The following is a 17,821-nucleotide window of genomic DNA, read 5'->3' as shown; positions in this document are numbered from 1 at the left end:
CATAAAAATACTGATCATTTTTACATATGTACATTCTAATGTCCATGTAGAAAATAATACATGTACATGCTTTACTGATTAAAAAAGTCCATAATTGTTTTTTGTTTGTTTTTGTTCAAAGACATGTCATTAAAAAAAATCACTTGCATTCAAATTAGATATGATAGCAATCTGTTGTTACCATGAAATTGAATTTTTTATCCAGATCAAAGTTAAAACTTTCCGTTTTACATTTGGCGAAGCCATTTCAACAATGTGTTAAAAATGACAAACAACGATAACAGAGTACAAAATATTTAATTTGAACACAAATCTGTTTAATAGCTGCAGGTAAACTGACCAGTATTTAAGTACCCAAGCGAATGTGTGTTTTCAAAACAATCGGCTATCGTCTCAGCTGATTAACTCATGTAAAATATCACGTGATAAAACGGTGTTGTTGGACAAAATGGCCGCCTATTACAGTGCAATTAACGTGATGGGTGAGGATTTGAGTGGCCGCTGGCCGCATTACACAGGTGGCCGTTTATTCCAATACAAATACATGTATATAGGAAAAATCATCGGGGGAATTGAGAGTGGAGTGGCCGCTGATTTCAAGTGGCCGCTAAGACAAGTTTGACTGTATTTTTCTAAATTCAAACGTGCATTGTTCACAACTGCAACACATTCATGAGGAATGGTTATCATTACAAATGATATTATTATACCTCATATAAAGAATCACTAGTAAAACAGAATCTGATTGGCCGAGAAGGTCATGTGACCGTCGTGTTTGCCCTGCACCAGAACGTCATGTTCCACCCCTTCGGATATCTCGTTTCACTTTCGTGTCCAGCTAAATGAACAAACCCGAGTGTTCCGAATGACGCAGACAACAACAAACATGCAGCCTCGTGCATTTCCATAAATTTAACGTCAAGGTAAACGAATTTTATCCTGACGTCACAATGAGTCCGAGTCATTGTACTTTGATAGTTCGTAAGGCACAAAATATGCGGGTCTCTGATATACAATTAAATTGCTTGGTTTTGGTTGATAGAAAAAACAAGCAAGTAAATCAGCATTCATGGAGAATGGAAATACAAAACTGGTTATCATATCACTGTAATTCGTTGTTTTTACATTCTAATACGTTGACAGCGCGATGTTAATGTTAAGATAATCTCAACTACATACAATGTATAGATGAGCGGACTCCAATTTCAAATACATTTTTGTAGTCTTGCTTTGTTTCGGTATAATAAACAATTTATTGCATGCAATAAATGTATAAAGATATCAAAGGTAAAAACATTGGAATTGTTCGATACTTACATATTTGTAATCTTCTCCACCAGGGGCACATGCATTTTACAAAAGGTCTTACGACTTACGACCAACTTTACACACTGAAATTTTCCAGTTTTATTGTAAGATAATTCGCTCCAAATGCAAAATATTTTTTTTAAAATGTTGAAAACTAAGCCTCAGAAAAGTTTTACTTCATTCATTTAAAGTAACAACTGTGCAATACACTTTAAGACTTGCAACTTTGTTGTAAGTTGTTTTGTAAAACGGGCCCCAGATTGGCAAACCGTACAAAGAGATTAGCAATCTGCTCCCTCGGATTGGCAAACCGTACAAAGAGATTAGCAATCTGCTCCCTCGAATTGGCAATCTGTACAAAGAGATTAGCAATCTGCTCCCTCAGATTGGTAATCCGTACAAAGAGATTAGCAATCTGCTCCCTCGGATTGGTAATCCGTACAAAGAGATTAGCAATCTGCTCCCTCGGATTGGCAATCTGTACAGAGAGATTTAAGCAATCTGCTCCCTCGGATTGGTAATCCGTACAAAGAGATTTAAGCAATCTGCTCCCTCGGATTGGCAATCCGTACAAAGAGATTAGCAATCTGCTCCCTCGGATTGGTAATCCGTACAAAGAGATTAGCAATCTGCTCCCTCAGATTGGCAATCCGTACAGAGAGATTTAAGCAATCTGCTCCCTCGGATTGGTAATCCGTACAAAGAGATTAGCAATCTGCTCCCTCAGATTGGTAATCCGTACAAAGAGATTAGCAATCTGCTCCCTCGGATTGGCAATCCGTACAGAGAGATTTAATCAATCTGCTCCCTCGGATTGGTAATCCGTACAAAGAGATTAGCAATCTGCTCCCTCGGATTGGTAATCCGTACAAAGAGATTAGCAATCTGCTCCCTCAGATTGGCAATCCGTACATAGAGATTTAATCAATCTGCTCCCTCGGATTGGTAATCCGTACAAAGAGATTAGTAATCTGCTCCCTCGGATTGGCAATCCGTACAAAGAGATTAGTAATCTGCTCCCTCGGATTGGCAATCCGTACAAAGAGATTAGCAATCTGCTCCCTTGGATTGGCAATCTGTACAAAGAGATTAGCAATCTGCTCCCTCGGATTGGTAATCCGTACAAGATTAGTAATCTGCTCCCTCGGATTGGTAATCCGTACAAAGAGATTAGTAATCTGCTCCCTCAGATTGGCAATCCGTACAGATATTAACAATCTACTCCCTCGGATTGGCAATCCATACAAAGAGATTACCAATCTGCTCCCTCAGATTGGCAATCCGTACAGAAATTTCTAATCTGCTCCCTCGGATTGGCAATCCGTACAAAGAGATTAGTAATCTACTCCCTCGGATTGGCAATCCATACAAAGAGATTACCAATCTGCTCCCTCGGATTGGTAATCCGTACAAAGCAATTAGTAATCTGCTCCCTCGGATTGGCAATCCGTAGAGATTAGCAATCTACTCCCTCGGATTGGCAATCCATACAAAGAGATTAGCAATCTGCTCCCTCGGATTGGCAATCCGTACAAAGAGATTAGCAATCTGCTCCCTCGGATAAATGGCAGCAATCTTTCCTCTCAAACTGTTAATCTGTGTGTACATGCAGATTAGTTATCCATTCCTTTGGATTGGAGCCCATGCACACAGATTAGCACATGATTTAGTAATCTATTTCTTCAGATTGGTAATAATTGTGCAACAACTAGCAATTTGTTACCTCAGATTGGTAATCCATTCATTTATAAGTTACATGTATAGATCAGATATAGACTTAAGATAAGTGTTTCATTACATTTTTAGAATAATTATGTACGGTAAATAAAATCACATGTTAGCTTTTATTGATCCAAAGTGTGGAATTCTTGAAATTTCATGAGGACAGTAGCTACTTGTATACGCCAAGTTCAGCCCAGCGTTAATTAAATCTTCCAGGAGCCTTCTGCTGCACAGGATCTCAGCCTTATTCACTCCATGTACTGTCTCTAATTGGAGAAGGTTTAATCAGCCTTGGTTCTTTAAGTGATCTTTTCTGATCAAAGTCTCTCCATCATCTCCTTGTCTGATATGTTGGAGAAGCATGCAGGTGACTAAAACACGTACACAAAGGTCTAGCTGAACTAATAACGTACAATAAACACAGTCATTAAAATCAGCATAATATTGGATGCGTGAATTAGATCATTACCTATCAACAGATGACAATCAGACAGTGGCACACCGAGAGGATTATTTCCACCTATTAGCTAGGAGATTTTACCCCCAAAATCTTATTCTATGTCATTTTTGAGTGCAAAAGCCGATGTATTTTTTATCCTTCCAATATTTTAACTTTGAAAATGATATACAAATGTATATTGAAAAGAATTTACCATAAGTGCCAACATTTCAACAAAGATTGTCAATATGAGGACCTATATTGTCAATACGAGGTCAAAGATTGTAATACGCAGGCAGAGCTTGTCAATATGCAGGCAGGGATTGTCAATACGCAGGCAGGGATTGTCAATACGCAGCAATACGCAGGCAGGGATTGTCAATACGCAGGCAGGGATTGTCAATACGAAGGCAGGGATTGTCAATACACAGGCAGGGATTGTCAATACGGAGGCAGGGATTGTCGATATGAAGGCAGGGATTGTCAATAAACAGGCAGGGATTGTCAGTACGCAGACAGTGTTTGTCAATACGAGGGCAGGGATTGTCAATACGAGGGTAGGATTTGTCAATATGAGGGCAGAGACTGTCAATATGAGGGCAGGATTTGTCAATATGCAGGCAGGGATTGTCAATACACAGGCAGAGACTGTCAATACGAAGGCAGGGACTGTCAATAAACAGGCAGGGATTGTCAATACGTAGGCAGGGATTGTCAGTACAAGGGAAGGTATTGTCAATATGAGGGCAGGGATTGTCAATACACAGGCAGGGATTGTCAATACGCAGGCAGGGATTGTTAATACGCAGGCAGGGATTGTCAATACGAAGGCAGGGATTGTCAATACACAGGCAGGGATTGTCAATACGGAGGCAGAGATTGTCGATATGAAGGCAGGGATTGTCAATAAACAGGCAGGAATTTTCAGTACGCAGACAGTGTTTGTCAATACAAGGGCAGGGATTGTCAATACGAGGGTAGGATTTGTCAATACGAGGGCAGGGACTGTCAATATGAGGGCAGGATTTGTCAATATGCAGGCAGGGATTGTCAATACACAGGCAGGGATTGTCAATACACAGGCAGGGACTGTCAATACGAAGGCAGGGATTGTCAATACACAGGCAGGGATTGTCAATACACAGGCAGGGACTGTCAATACGAAGGCAGGGACTGTCAATAAACAGGCAGGGATTGTCAATACGTAGGCAGGGATTGTCAGTACGAGGGAAGGTATTGTCAATATGAGGGCAGGGATTGTCAATACACAGGCAGGGATTGTCAATACGAGGGCAGGGATTGTCAATACGAGGACAGGGATTGTCAATACGCAGGCAGGGATTGTCAATATACTAATGTAAGGGCAGGGATTGGAATGTCTGGGATTACAGGGGGCACGGGTTGTCAATACTAGGGCACAGAGTGCAAATTTGGGAATAGATTGCCAATATGTGGGCACAGATTATTAATACAAGACCATGCATTGCCAATACAAGGGTAGGGACTATTTTCAATATCATGTCCCCCTCATGGCTTAATTTCTTAGGATATAACCATGAGTATGTTCCTGCTTTCTGTTTGGCTGTAAATGCCAATGCCTTTAAATTTGACTACAACCTAGTATTTAATCCACTTCAAAGATAAAGCTCATCAATTATTTGATTTGCGAAACTAAACTTTACGGGATTTCATTAGAATGGCATGTTTTGTGTTCCAATTATTGAATGTCGAATGAGAATTGTTTTGTTACTAGGCGTTTGATAGTGCAGGAGAGCAGACGCTTATACTAGAATGAAATGCCTATTAGTATGGCCTTTCTGTATGAGTCTGAATTCGAGAAATGACTTTCAACAAGAGATATCTTGAGAACCATTCGCTTGATGATAATGATATTTCATATATGGGTTGGTTATGAGTAGAAGAGGACCCCTGTTGTTTTTCAGGTCAAAAGGTCATAGGTCAAGGGTCAATCTACTCTGGACATAGGAATATAATGTCCGCTCAATATCTTGAGAACCCTTTGCTTGACAGACATCAAACTTAGCACACTGGTACATCCTAAGGAGTAAATGACCACTATTGATTTTGAGGTCATATGGTCAAAGGTCAAACTGGGCATAGGAATATACTGACCATTCAATGTCTACAGAACCCTTTGCTTGACAGACATCAAACTTGGTACACCAGTACATCTTCAGAGGAAGATAACCCCTATTGATTTTGAGGTCATATGGTCAAAGGTCAAGGATCAAACCAGATATAGGAATATACTGTCCATTCAATATCTTGAGAACCCTTTGCTTGACATACATCAAACTTGGTACACTAGTACATCTTCAGGAGAAGATGACCCCTATTGATTTTGAGGTCACATGTTTAAAGGTCAAGGGTCAAACTGGACATTGGAATATACTGTCTGTTCAATATCTTGAGAACCCTTTGCTTGACAGACATCAAACTTGGTACACTGGTATGTCTTCAGAAGACAATGACCCCTATAGAGTTTGAGGTCACATGGTCAAAGGTCAAGGGTCAAACTAGACATAGGAATATACTGGCCACTCAATGTCTAGAGAACCCTTTGCTTGACAGACATCAAACTTGGTACACTGGTACGTCATCAGGAGAAGATGACCCCTATTGATTTTAAGGTCACATGGTCAAGGGTCAAACTAGACATAGTAATATACTGTCCACTCAATATCTTGATAACCCTTTTGCTTGACAAACATCAAACTTAGTACACTGGTACATCTTCAGGAGAAGATGACCCATATTGATTTGGAGGTCAAAGGTCAATAGTTGAACTGGACATAGTAATATATTGTCTCCTATATTTTAAGAATTATTTGCTTGATTGACACCAAACTTGGTACACTGGTACAGCATAAGGAGTAGATGACCCCTATTGATTTTTAGATCACATGGTCAATCCACTCTTGACATAGGAAGATATTGTCTGCTCAATAATTTGAATTGATGATACTACTATCAATTAAATGATGTGTTTGTATAACCCTTTTCAATTTTGCACCATGGGGGGCATATGTGTTTTACAAACATCACTTGTTTAAAATAATTTATAACTTGGTGCTGAAATGTATGCAAGTTTGGTCAATATTTCATTGAAACAACATTGACTGAGAATCTCTCTGTGAGTACTGAACATATACTGCCTGTGGAATGGGTGCTCAGCCATGGTGGGTGGTCAAGCATCTTTCAAAAAATAAGATCACCTGTGTGCATAAACTTTATGTATGTTACAAACTGTTAAACTGACACATGTAATGATCGAGTCAAATTTTAGATCACATAGCACACATTTAATGTTTGGATGTTTCTCTGAAATTGTTCAATAACGAAGCCTACAGCTGTCAGCAGATGTTGATTGATGTGACACTTTATATGAACTCTATCAATGTCTAGTTTCTCTCACATCAATGTCCTTTGTACAACAATCTACAGGATCTGTCAACTAACAAATAAAAAAACAGGACTATTGATTGGGAGTCAGGCTTCCTAACTCTTACTAATCATCACATTGTCACATGCACGCTATATTCTTTTGGGGGGATTTGTGAGCTTTACTTATTCATGAAAGTTGCCGATAAAAAAAAGTTATCACAGTACTTCCTTGAAAAGGTAATGGTTCGATCGAGATGAAAAGACTTCTAGATTAAGTAAGCACACCATGGACATCTCATCAATACCTTTAAAACAGGTTCTGTGTTAATTCTCACGCTGTGCTACATGTAGGTGCAGACAACACAAACTAGAGATCAAATAACCTAATGCTAATCCAACAAAGTCTATTTCAATTATCAATTTATCGACATCACCAAATTAGCATTATAGTCATATGACAAACAGCAGAAAACTTCATAACATTTTAATAGCTATAGCATGCAAGTCATTTAAAGTTTCTGTGCATAAAACTCTAGTTACATGAAATGTTTTGTAATATCGTAATCAAATGGGTTAACATTGTAATTCATCATTAAAAATGTCATAATATTTAAATCGAAATCATAATAAACAAGGAAGTAATTAGAGTACAAAATGTTTTTTGTTTTCAATAAACTTTACAAGTATAGCATGTTAATTTTTCTATAGAGATTATTGAATTTATTACAATTTCTGCCTATTTCAATAATTATTTCTTAATTTTGTTTTCTGTAATCATTCATACTTTTTCAAATTTCAATGTAAATATCACATCCGCTACACAGGCAATGTTTCTGTAAATAAGTTATGATGTGAAGGCCCTTCTCCAAACACTACCTAAATGTGTTATTATCTAGTATACAGAGATGTCATAACTTATTATAGAAACAAGTACCTTTAATCCGATAACCAGGAAATATTTACAGTTGCAAGTGACTCACAGTGTAGAAGGAAATTTCACACAGTGACCATGTTATGTCATCAGCAACATTTATTTTCCTCAAACTTCATGATATTAGTACATTACATATTAGAATGTTACTGGGACATTTAAAATCTTGACAATAATAATCCTGTAAAACTGAAAAATGTCAAATCAACAAGTTCACACTTGGTTGTTTTACTGTATATGAGAAGCACCTAATAATTAGCTTCCTCAGAAATGTAAAACAAAATCCTTTTCAACAGGATTGATTTTTCTTCCAATCACGTATTTTTTTAAAGATTCGTGCATGTATAGTAGTAATATGAATTCTGTTCAGAAAGTTTATTTTAGTTTTGTGGAAAGGAAATTAAAGAGTATAAGAATGTCTACAGAGTATAAGAATGTCTACTTTTTATCATAACTTCCCCAAAACAGGAATATGACATCATATCTTGGTGAAGGTTTTGTTTCGGAGTCTATAAACTGATAGCCAATTGGGGGGGGGGGGGGGGGGGGGGGGGGGAGGGGGAGGGCAATTATTAGGCCCTTCTCCTATAGGTACAGATTTTGAGGGGGTCATGGGGGTTGCAACTCCCTCATCCACATGAGGGTTGCAACTCCCCCACCCACACACACACCCCTAGTTTTTGAACACAAATAGTATCTTTTTGGGCTATTTTGGGCTTAATTATCACACAGTTGTACCTTTCTGGATGGGGTGGGAAAAAGTACAAACTTTGGTTGCATCTCCCATCTAAAAATTTTCTGCATCTTCCCCTGTCTAAACTCATGCAATTTTATGAAAGGATCTTTCAAAATTGTTAAATATAGTGCTTATATACCCCAGATAATGAATTTGCGTCGAATCATTCTAAGATGTATGCATCTCCCCAAAATGGCGTGAAACTGTGAATTAATAGACATTCATAAAATCCCATCCGTAATCTGCAGCTTTTTTTTTATCTGCCTCAATTTCATACAGAGAATCAGCCTAATTAAAGATTTTATACGGGTTGTCAAAGACAGATCAAAAACTGACTCCAACATTAAAAATGGCAGTTCCAAAACAGTATGACTGCACAGACCATAAATCTTCAATAAAACATTTGATACATGCTACTTAAATTAACCACAGTAGCTATTATGCATACTAGGACTTACGTTCACTTACTCATCCACAAAAAGAAGGGAAGGTGCAGCATCTGAAACATTCCTCCATGCATCACGCCCACGTAAATGTGCACGATGGGGTCCTTACATGGTTACCTGTGACTAGACCCGCTTTGAAGATTTTCGTGTCACTCATCTAGAGACTACAGGTGACATGCAATAGCTAAATTAAGGCAAATATCACCTGAGATTCATCACACATGCAAGTCTTTATCATGTAGCTAAGGTTTGAGAGATCTTTACATGTGAACAGACCTGCTCAATCAAATATGACATTTCATACGATATAAAGTAAGTTGAGATAGTTTACACAAATTTATAAACTGCTTTGCACTTACTTTATATCATGTGAGTAAAAAGTACTTTCATTTCTTTTTAACTAAAATCAAGATGTGTTTGTGAAACACTGATGCCCCTGGATTACAACAAAGTAGAACCAGATCAAAGGTCAATGTTAAGGTCACAAGGTGAAAATTTTTGGTGTTAATGGAAAGATCTTGCCACAAGAAATACACATTCCAAATTTAAAACCTCTACCTCTTACAATGTAAAAGATATGACCAAGGTTAAAGTTTTTGCCACAGACAGACAAACCAAAAACTATATGCCCCCGAAGCTTTTATTCTGGGGGAGTGATAACAAATATCGGACAACCAAGGCAGCTTTACTGACTTACCAGATTCACTGTTAGTTTCCATTCTTCAACGTTATTTTTTGTTTTGAAAATATTCTTAAAGCTTGTACATTCAAATATGTTCCATAGTTGTGCATTTGCCTTTGTAACACAACATTTGACACCTGATGAAACCTGCACATCTGTTAATTATACACATAATTGTTCGAATTCATTTAATCCATAATAGAAAAAAAAAATGTGGAAACATCAATTCTCCTTAAATGTCAATACTGCGAAAAATAAGTGCATGAACATCATCATCAACCTATGCTCAGCAGTAGAAATATTGATAGGAATCTTAGGGCCATCCTCTAATTACCATAACCTAATTTCTCAAATGTCTCATAACTTAATTAGTGTATGTGTTACAGCCTATATAATCTAAGTATCCAGCACTAGTATTGATCACAACCAGCATACTCATATACTAACCCATATGTCTAAAAGAAGTATGTGTATGCAAGTCAAAATCCACTTCAAATTCCAGGTAATATTATGTGACCATCACACATAAAATAGTATATGACTTCCTTTTGAAACACAAATGCACAAATCAATACCAGCCAAAAATTTCTTGTCTTTTTAAGGAGGTATACACTACATCGTCAAACTGGCTGACTTCCTTTTAAATCATGAAGGAAAATATAAATAGCAGCAATATCTCTATATACTCCTTTTAAATTTGATTGTCCAGCTGGGTAGCTTGTTGATTACTGACTTGTAGATCAAAGGTTTGAGTTCAGCAGGGGTTTTAATTTTTTTTTCAGATTACTTCCTACTAAAGCTGCGTTTTTGACTAAATAAAGCAAAGACAGTTTTCAATTTCAAAATATCATTTCAGTACATATTATCTGGACACTATATATATTCATCCCTGTTTCTCTAGTGTAGTATTCCTCCTTAGTAGGGTTACCTCAGTAGATTAATGATGAATTAAGAATAAAGTGTGAATCAAAAGTTCAAATCCTCTTTTTAAATTCATTTTCAAGATTTTTTGTAAAAAAAAAAAAAATGCTATATTAAGCTTAATAAGAAAAGTTAATGTTCAGTAAATTTCAAATTCACAACTTTTGATGGAGTGCTATACATTATTATCTTAAAATAACAAGCTACGAAAAGGAAGCATCTTGTCTTAATCCATCTACTTTCACAAGTGAACACATTTCCCCTCTTAAAACCTGCATGGTAGGGATTAAAATTTTAAAATAATCAACTACATTGTATTACGTTACATAATCTAGCAGGCACAAAAATATATCAAGAGTTTTCAAGTAGGCAAATGCATGTGTTTCCCTGTTCCAAACCACTTTAAGAAATCAGTAGGAAATAAATATATGAAAAGAAATTCTTGGAGAGGACTTTCAGATTTTACAATACAAATATCTGGCCATGTGATATGTGTGATGAGGCAATTAACCCACGATTAAATACTATAGACACATTGACACCGTAATGAAAGCTGTATTTCACAAATCAAAAAACTTTTTTTCTGAGATATTTGAACACTTTAAATTACTTTTCAAATTAGAAAATGGCAGTCAGCAAATTAGTATTTTAATAATATGGCTTTTAATATCAAAATATTTATCTGGTATATCCCATATCTTTTTTTTTTATAACTTTGTGATTGATACAAATATTTTTGCTCTGTTTTGCTGTTTTATCACAGCCGCTAGCTAGGTTAATGGTACATAACAAGATGTGTTTGTGAAACACAAATGCCCCCGATAATGGCCAATTCCAAAGATGGCCAAGGTCACAAGGGCAAATATCTTGGTACCAGTAGAAAGATCTTGTCAAAAGAAATGCTCATGTATAATATGAAAGCTCTAATATTTACCATTTAGAAGTTATGTCCAATGTAAAAAAAAATAAAAGTAAGTTAAATGTCAAGGTCAAAAGGTTTAATACCAACAGAAAGGCCTTGTCACAAGGAACACTCATGTGAAATATCAAAGCTCTATCACTTATTGTTCAAAAGTTATTAGCAAGGTTAAAGTTTTCAAAAAGTACCTAGGCCAAACTCCAAGGTCAAGCTCACAGGGTAAAAAATGTTGGTACCCACTGAAAGGTCTTGTCACATGGAACACTCATGTGAAATATCAAAGCTCTATCACTTACTGTTCAAAAGTTATTAGCAAGGTTAAAGTTTTCAAAAAGTAGGTCAAACTCCAAGGTCAAGGTCACGGGGTCAAAAATGTTGGTACCCACGGAAAGGTCTTGTCACATGAAACACTCATGTGAAATATCAAAGCTCTATCACTTACTGTTCAAAAGTTATTAGCAAGGTTAAAGTTTTCAAAAAGTAGGTCAAACTCCAAGGTCACGGGGTCAAAAATGTTGGTACCCACAGAAAGGTCTTGTCACATGAAATACTCATGTGAAATATCAAAGCTCTATCACTTACTGTTCAAAAGTTATTAGCAAGGTTAAAGTTTCAGACAGAATGACAGAATTACAGATTTACAGAATGACAGACAGGACAAAAACAATATGCCCCCCAATCTTAGATCTCGGGGGCATAAAAAGAGAAGAGTGGTCGAACTGTCTTATTTATCACCCTTGGATATCGAACAGGGAGGAGTACGAAAAAGATGACATCAATCAACAATGATGGACAGGCAATTGTTTATATAAATGTCATGGGGAAATTAATAAATTCAAAAGTTTGGTGCCAGAATTAAAACACAGAAAGAGACATGTCAAAGACACAGGTCTCATTAGTCACCTGAGTATTAGTATCACTAACTCCTAGAGCTACCAAATCTGTAATCATTTTCCTGTTCTAGCGGCTTATCTAAGCAAAATTCTAATATTCAGCAGCAATGTAAAACAAGATGTGTTCTTTTTATATAAAAAAAAAAAAACATGCTTCCGAAAGTGCCCATAATGATAAAAGACTTTACATAATTCATACATGAATATGTTTAACTTAATGTACATTAAGTTATTAACACTATATGACTATTTTGGACCTGCCCTAGTGTCAAAACCATGGGGTTGTGAAATTCACAATTTGGTACACCCCTTTCTGCTTTTCCTAAAATATGCACTAAAGCCCCTTTCACACATTCACGGATGAGACACCGGATTATCCCGGATTGTCAATCCGTAATGGTCCGTGACAATCTGCCATCACCGTGTACAAACCATGTATGCATTCAGCAGTGTCTGGGGCAATCCAGCTTGGCCAAGCCAAACTGTGAAAATAATTAAACATGTTTAATTTTTACCCCGGATCATCCCGGAAGAAAATTCTCCTTATTGATCCGTGTAGGTACTGTGTACCACCTTGAATCAGCCGAGAGGTCCGTGTATCAACCAAGAAGTCCGTGTAGCCATCGAAGTAACCGTGTAAAGTCCGGGGTCATCCATGTACGAAACTTTTCTGCTGAAGAACACGGATGTCTACGGTCTGTACACGGATTGTTCCCTGTAACTACATGGACCGACACGATAAACGCAAGAAAGAAAGACCGTGATAATTTGCGTATCTCCGTGAAACAACCGTGGATGGACCAGCAGAAACTGTGATCTTCCATATGCTCCGTGATCATGCCGGCACCGACCAGGATTTTCCCCCCGGGACATACATGGTTACGTGGTTATCCGTAGAGAAACTGACGTTTTCCGTGTCTGCATCGTGATAAGACCGTGTTGACACCGCCATTACGTCGGATCACTCTGGATGACTAGAATTTTGCATCCAGCGTCAGCCGGCTCCTGATCCATGAATGTGTGAAAGGAGCTTTAGTTTTTACATAGTATCAGCAAAATGAAAGAACAAGAGGCCCACAGGCCTTATAAGTTACCTAAGTAAAATATCCCTACCTCAATGGCTATAAAATCTATTTAATTTTCCTGTTCTGCATATTATCTAAGCTAAATTCCAATATTCAGCAGCAGTATAAAACAAGATGTGTTCTTATAACACAAATGCCTCCAAATGTGCCCATACTGATGAATGAATTTACATAATATATGCTATATTAACACTATGTAACTATTTTGGACCCACACTAGAATCAAAACATTGGAGATGCAAAATTCACAATTTTGGTATATTCCCTTATGCTTTTCCTATTATGCAATTAGATTTTATACAGTATCAGCAAAATTAAAAAAAATTTTAAATACATGTAAGACACAATAAATCACTAAAATAATTTGGCCCTACCCTAGAACCAAAAATCCCTAACCCTAGGATCATGAAATTTATGATTTTGGTAAAGGAGTAACTATACTCCTTCTTAATATCCATTTATTTTCAATTCTATAGTATCAATAGCATTCAAGAAGATGTTATTTAAATGTTTAAACACATAAACATTACATTATATACCAAGTCTGGCCCTGCCCTGGAGTCAGAACCTTTTCTCTGGGAATCATGAAAAGATGAAGATAACTTACAGTGATCAAACCCATAACGCCTATAAGGTACACAAATGAAGAGTTGGGCCTGGTTGATATATCTAAATGTCAAGTTGAAGGCCACAGCAAGAGATTTTTTTCTCATGTAGAAGCTTTAGAATAAATTCTGCATCATGAAAATATAAAAACAGGTCAACTGATAAAGGAGCACAATGTATGCCCATGGGAATTCCAACTGTCTGTTGGAAAACCTGATCACCAAAGACTACGAAGATATTGTCAATGAGGAACTCCGGCGTCTTTTTAATGATAAAATTTACAATTTTTATAGAGGTTTTCCAGCTCTACATGATTATGCATTTAGTTTTCCTTACAGATGTATGGTTGTAGAGAAGAAGATTATTGAAAGTTGTTCAATAGATGGCAGTTTTTTGCCCCACCCCACCCATTAAGTCCCAGAAGTGCACGAGTCCTAAAATTTGAAATTTACATTCCTGGTGACCTAAAAAACTTTGTCTCAGGCAGCTAGCAGTGTATTTTGCTGATCATAATCTGTCTCTTTGCTTGCATGATTGAAAGGTGTCAAGAATTTGACCTCACTCACCTCAGCAAAGGTATATTCTGAAGGCTTGAAATTAAGGTAAAGTTGTATTTTAATCTTTCAGTGTAAGAAGTTCCCTAGTATATAAATAGTAACATATACTACAGAGGTGCTGCTAAATGGGCATTTGAAGTAGTGGTCACCATCCTAGTCAAGTGGTTTCTAAAAAATGGTTTCTTTACAACAAGACATGCCTAGTAAGTACCCTAATAGTTATGGTCATGTAGTCAATGGAGCTATTTCATATGTTGATAAAGGCCGGCATTATATGCAGTGTACCGGTAGTCAGTTAATTGTGGCACTGCATGTAAAGGAAAGGTTAAAAAAACCCACAACAGATCAGTTCTGAGATCTGATCCTGGATTCCCTGAATCTATAAACTAAGTAATTATACTGATTTGTCTCCTCTTCAGAAATTCTGACTTAATCTATTAGTATTTCTGATCAAATCTTTCCAAGCTTGGATGTTGCTGATATATAACTATACACACACATCTGTTGGACAAGACCCAATTATTTTGATAATGATCATTTGAAATGTATAATATTGATTATGAATAACAGTGCTGTAGCAAATATCAAGATAATTATACATCATATCATACGGTGGGTGTGTAGTTCTCTTAGTTCTAGAAAATAAATGGAGATTATTCAAAAATCAATGATTCTAAGTATATTCATTGCTAGGAAATAGAGACCTTATTTCGTTGAAATAGACACTGAGAGTGGGAAAACCATTAATTAATAATTATGCTAAAGTGCCACTTTCCTTAATTGTGTAATTGCTTGTCATTTCCAGGGAATACAGTATACACATGATACAGACAAAAAAAAATCTCAAAACACAGATGTCTTTGACATAAGATTTGTAATAATGATGGTCAAATGATATAGAATCCAACAGAGTCTAATCATAGTACTAATAACAAGAGGCCCATGGGCCACATCGCAAGAGGCCCATGGGCCACATCGCTCACATGAGTCACCTTGGCCTGGCATACTGTGCTTTAGCTATATTGCAATTTTTGAAAGAATTTTTGCAATTTTCAAAGATGTTTCCCTTAAGTTTATATTCCCATATAAAACTTTGATCCCCTATTGTGTCCCCATCCTGCCCCCTGATGGTCATGATCTGAATATACTTCAACCTGCACTTCCTGGGGATACTTGTATATTAATACAAGTATTCATGACCCTACTGTTATTGAGAAGATTTTTCCTATATATTTCCAAGTAAAACTTTGATCCCCTAAGGTCACCTCACCCTGCCCCCAGGGACCACAATTTGAACAAATTTGAATCTGCACTACCTGGGGATACTTGAGTTGCATATTAATACAAGTATTCATGACTCTACTGTTAGTGAAAAGATTTTTCCAATATATTTCCATGTAAAACTTTGATCCCCCTAATGTGACCTCACCCTCCCCCAAAAGAAGACTTTAAATGACCCCTCCCTATTTTTGCCTTTTCTTGATTATCTCCCTTTTGGAGGGAGCATGGCCCTTCATTTGAACAAACTTAAATCCTCTTTACCAAAGCATGCTTTGTGGCAAGTTTAGCTGAAATTAGCCCTGTGGTTGTGGAGAAGAAGTCGAAATTTTTAAAAAGTTTATGGACAGACTGACGCCAGACAAAAAGTTATCAGAACAGCTCACTTGAGCTTTCAGCTCATGTGAGCTAAAAACTCTTAACATTTAACTTCACAATAGTTAATAAGCCTGTAGACTTGCGAGAAGGCCAGGAGGGTAGCATATTGAAAACCCTTAGCTACTGAAGATAAATTTGCATTAGAGCTGAAATGATTCCCTTGAATCATGAAGTGAGCTACTCATTTTTCGTGTTCTAGAGGCCTTTTCATCTATCAAATTTTGAGGCAAGTGATGGCACCAACTGTAATGGGGTGGGAGGAAATGCAACAACCCAAACCAAGAACCTGGGACCCCTGAATATCTTGTCATGTGCTCTATAAACTAAGTACATATACCTAGTTACTAACAATGAAATTGCTTTGACAGTTACATTCTCCCAACTCTCTCCCTTGTAGATCGTTTCATCAGAAACCCTTGCTTTCTGAATATGCACTACAACAGGATTAGGACTTAAGCGATTAACCACAATTCATCTTCATTGCAGTTTGATCTTTTTTGAAACATCAGACTGACAGTACATTCATCTAAAACGTTTATCTCGACGAGATTCAGCTTGATTGAGATATTTGATAATTAAACTACCATTCAATTACTCTGCACACATTAACAAAACACTCTATCAGGTAAAAAGAAAGATGTTTAATCATAAGCCTAAGTGTGCAGTGACTGGTATCATAAAAGACTTAGGTACAAGAAATTTTAGCAGACTTTTTTCACTACTCATGGAAATCAATAATATATATTTACTACCACCCGGTTTCAATAAAATGACACATCATTGAATATAATTCGTTTGAATTAAATTTGGGGATGTTCTAGCAGAGAATCCGAATGATAGATGTATATATGCTACGATAAAAGGAAGCCAGCAACAGACTCCGAATATGAGAATGGAGAATACACACAACAGGTAGCATTATGAGAATGATTTCCAATATAACACTCACGAAATTTATTTCTTAGCTTTGAGAGTCTCTTCCCTGGCTCCGTAGACGGACACTTATCCATTTTCGTATGTTATCACAACATCCATGAAACTCCGCAATATATTGCAAACAGAGGCATCAACTGTCTGTTTGGAATAATCTAGTTTTTAAATATGGTCAGTCGTTGATATGTAACGAAAAGATTTATAAACTCGCGAAATTTACACATATCTCAAATCCTTTCCCTCGTCCATTCACCTCCGGACTCATTTGTTTACTGCTGCTGCATGTTGTCTACCATTTTGGACACTAACAAATCACATGATCAATTGACAGATGGCGGGAAATCCAAACTTTTAAATTCTGACAGAATTGGAAAGAAGAACCAAGAAAGATAACTCCTATTTCAATATTAACGTTTTCATCGTAGCCCTCTTTTTCTTCATTCATTAGCAATTTTCTTATAGGCAGCCAATGTGTGCCGTAAGATATCATCTTATCTACCTTGTTGCTTCATCAACTAATTAATTTCAGTATACAAAATTCAGAAGTACTGAACAAATTAGACCAGAATTCAGACACAGCTA

The 17,821-nt window shown here is 36.8% G+C and overlaps 1 protein-coding gene across 3 annotated transcripts in view; it reads right to left on the bottom strand.

Annotated features, from left to right (window-relative positions):
• The window catches only part of LOC125649659 (anoctamin-8-like), a 46,262-nt gene extending 28,716 nt beyond the window's left edge, over window positions 1-17,546 (bottom strand). Inside the window, exon 1 of one of the 3 annotated variants that reach the window (XM_048877336.2) lies at window positions 17,256-17,546. In XM_048877336.2, the coding sequence (XP_048733293.2) occupies window positions 17,256-17,316 (61 nt within the window). In that variant the 5' untranslated portion in view covers window positions 17,317-17,546. Of the gene's footprint in view, window positions 1-9,684; window positions 9,785-10,116; window positions 10,269-17,255 lie in introns of those variants that run through there. The other 2 variants (XM_048877338.2, XM_048877337.2) reach the window with 2 other exon arrangements.
• Window positions 17,547-17,821: the final 275 nt, after the last annotated feature.

The sequence above is a fragment of the Ostrea edulis genome, chromosome 5 (assembly GCF_947568905.1).
Source record: "Ostrea edulis chromosome 5, xbOstEdul1.1, whole genome shotgun sequence".
Taxonomy (NCBI): domain Eukaryota; kingdom Metazoa; phylum Mollusca; class Bivalvia; order Ostreida; family Ostreidae; genus Ostrea; species Ostrea edulis.
The sequence above is the reverse complement of the archived record's forward strand: the minus strand, read 5'-3'. Positions and strand labels throughout refer to the sequence as shown.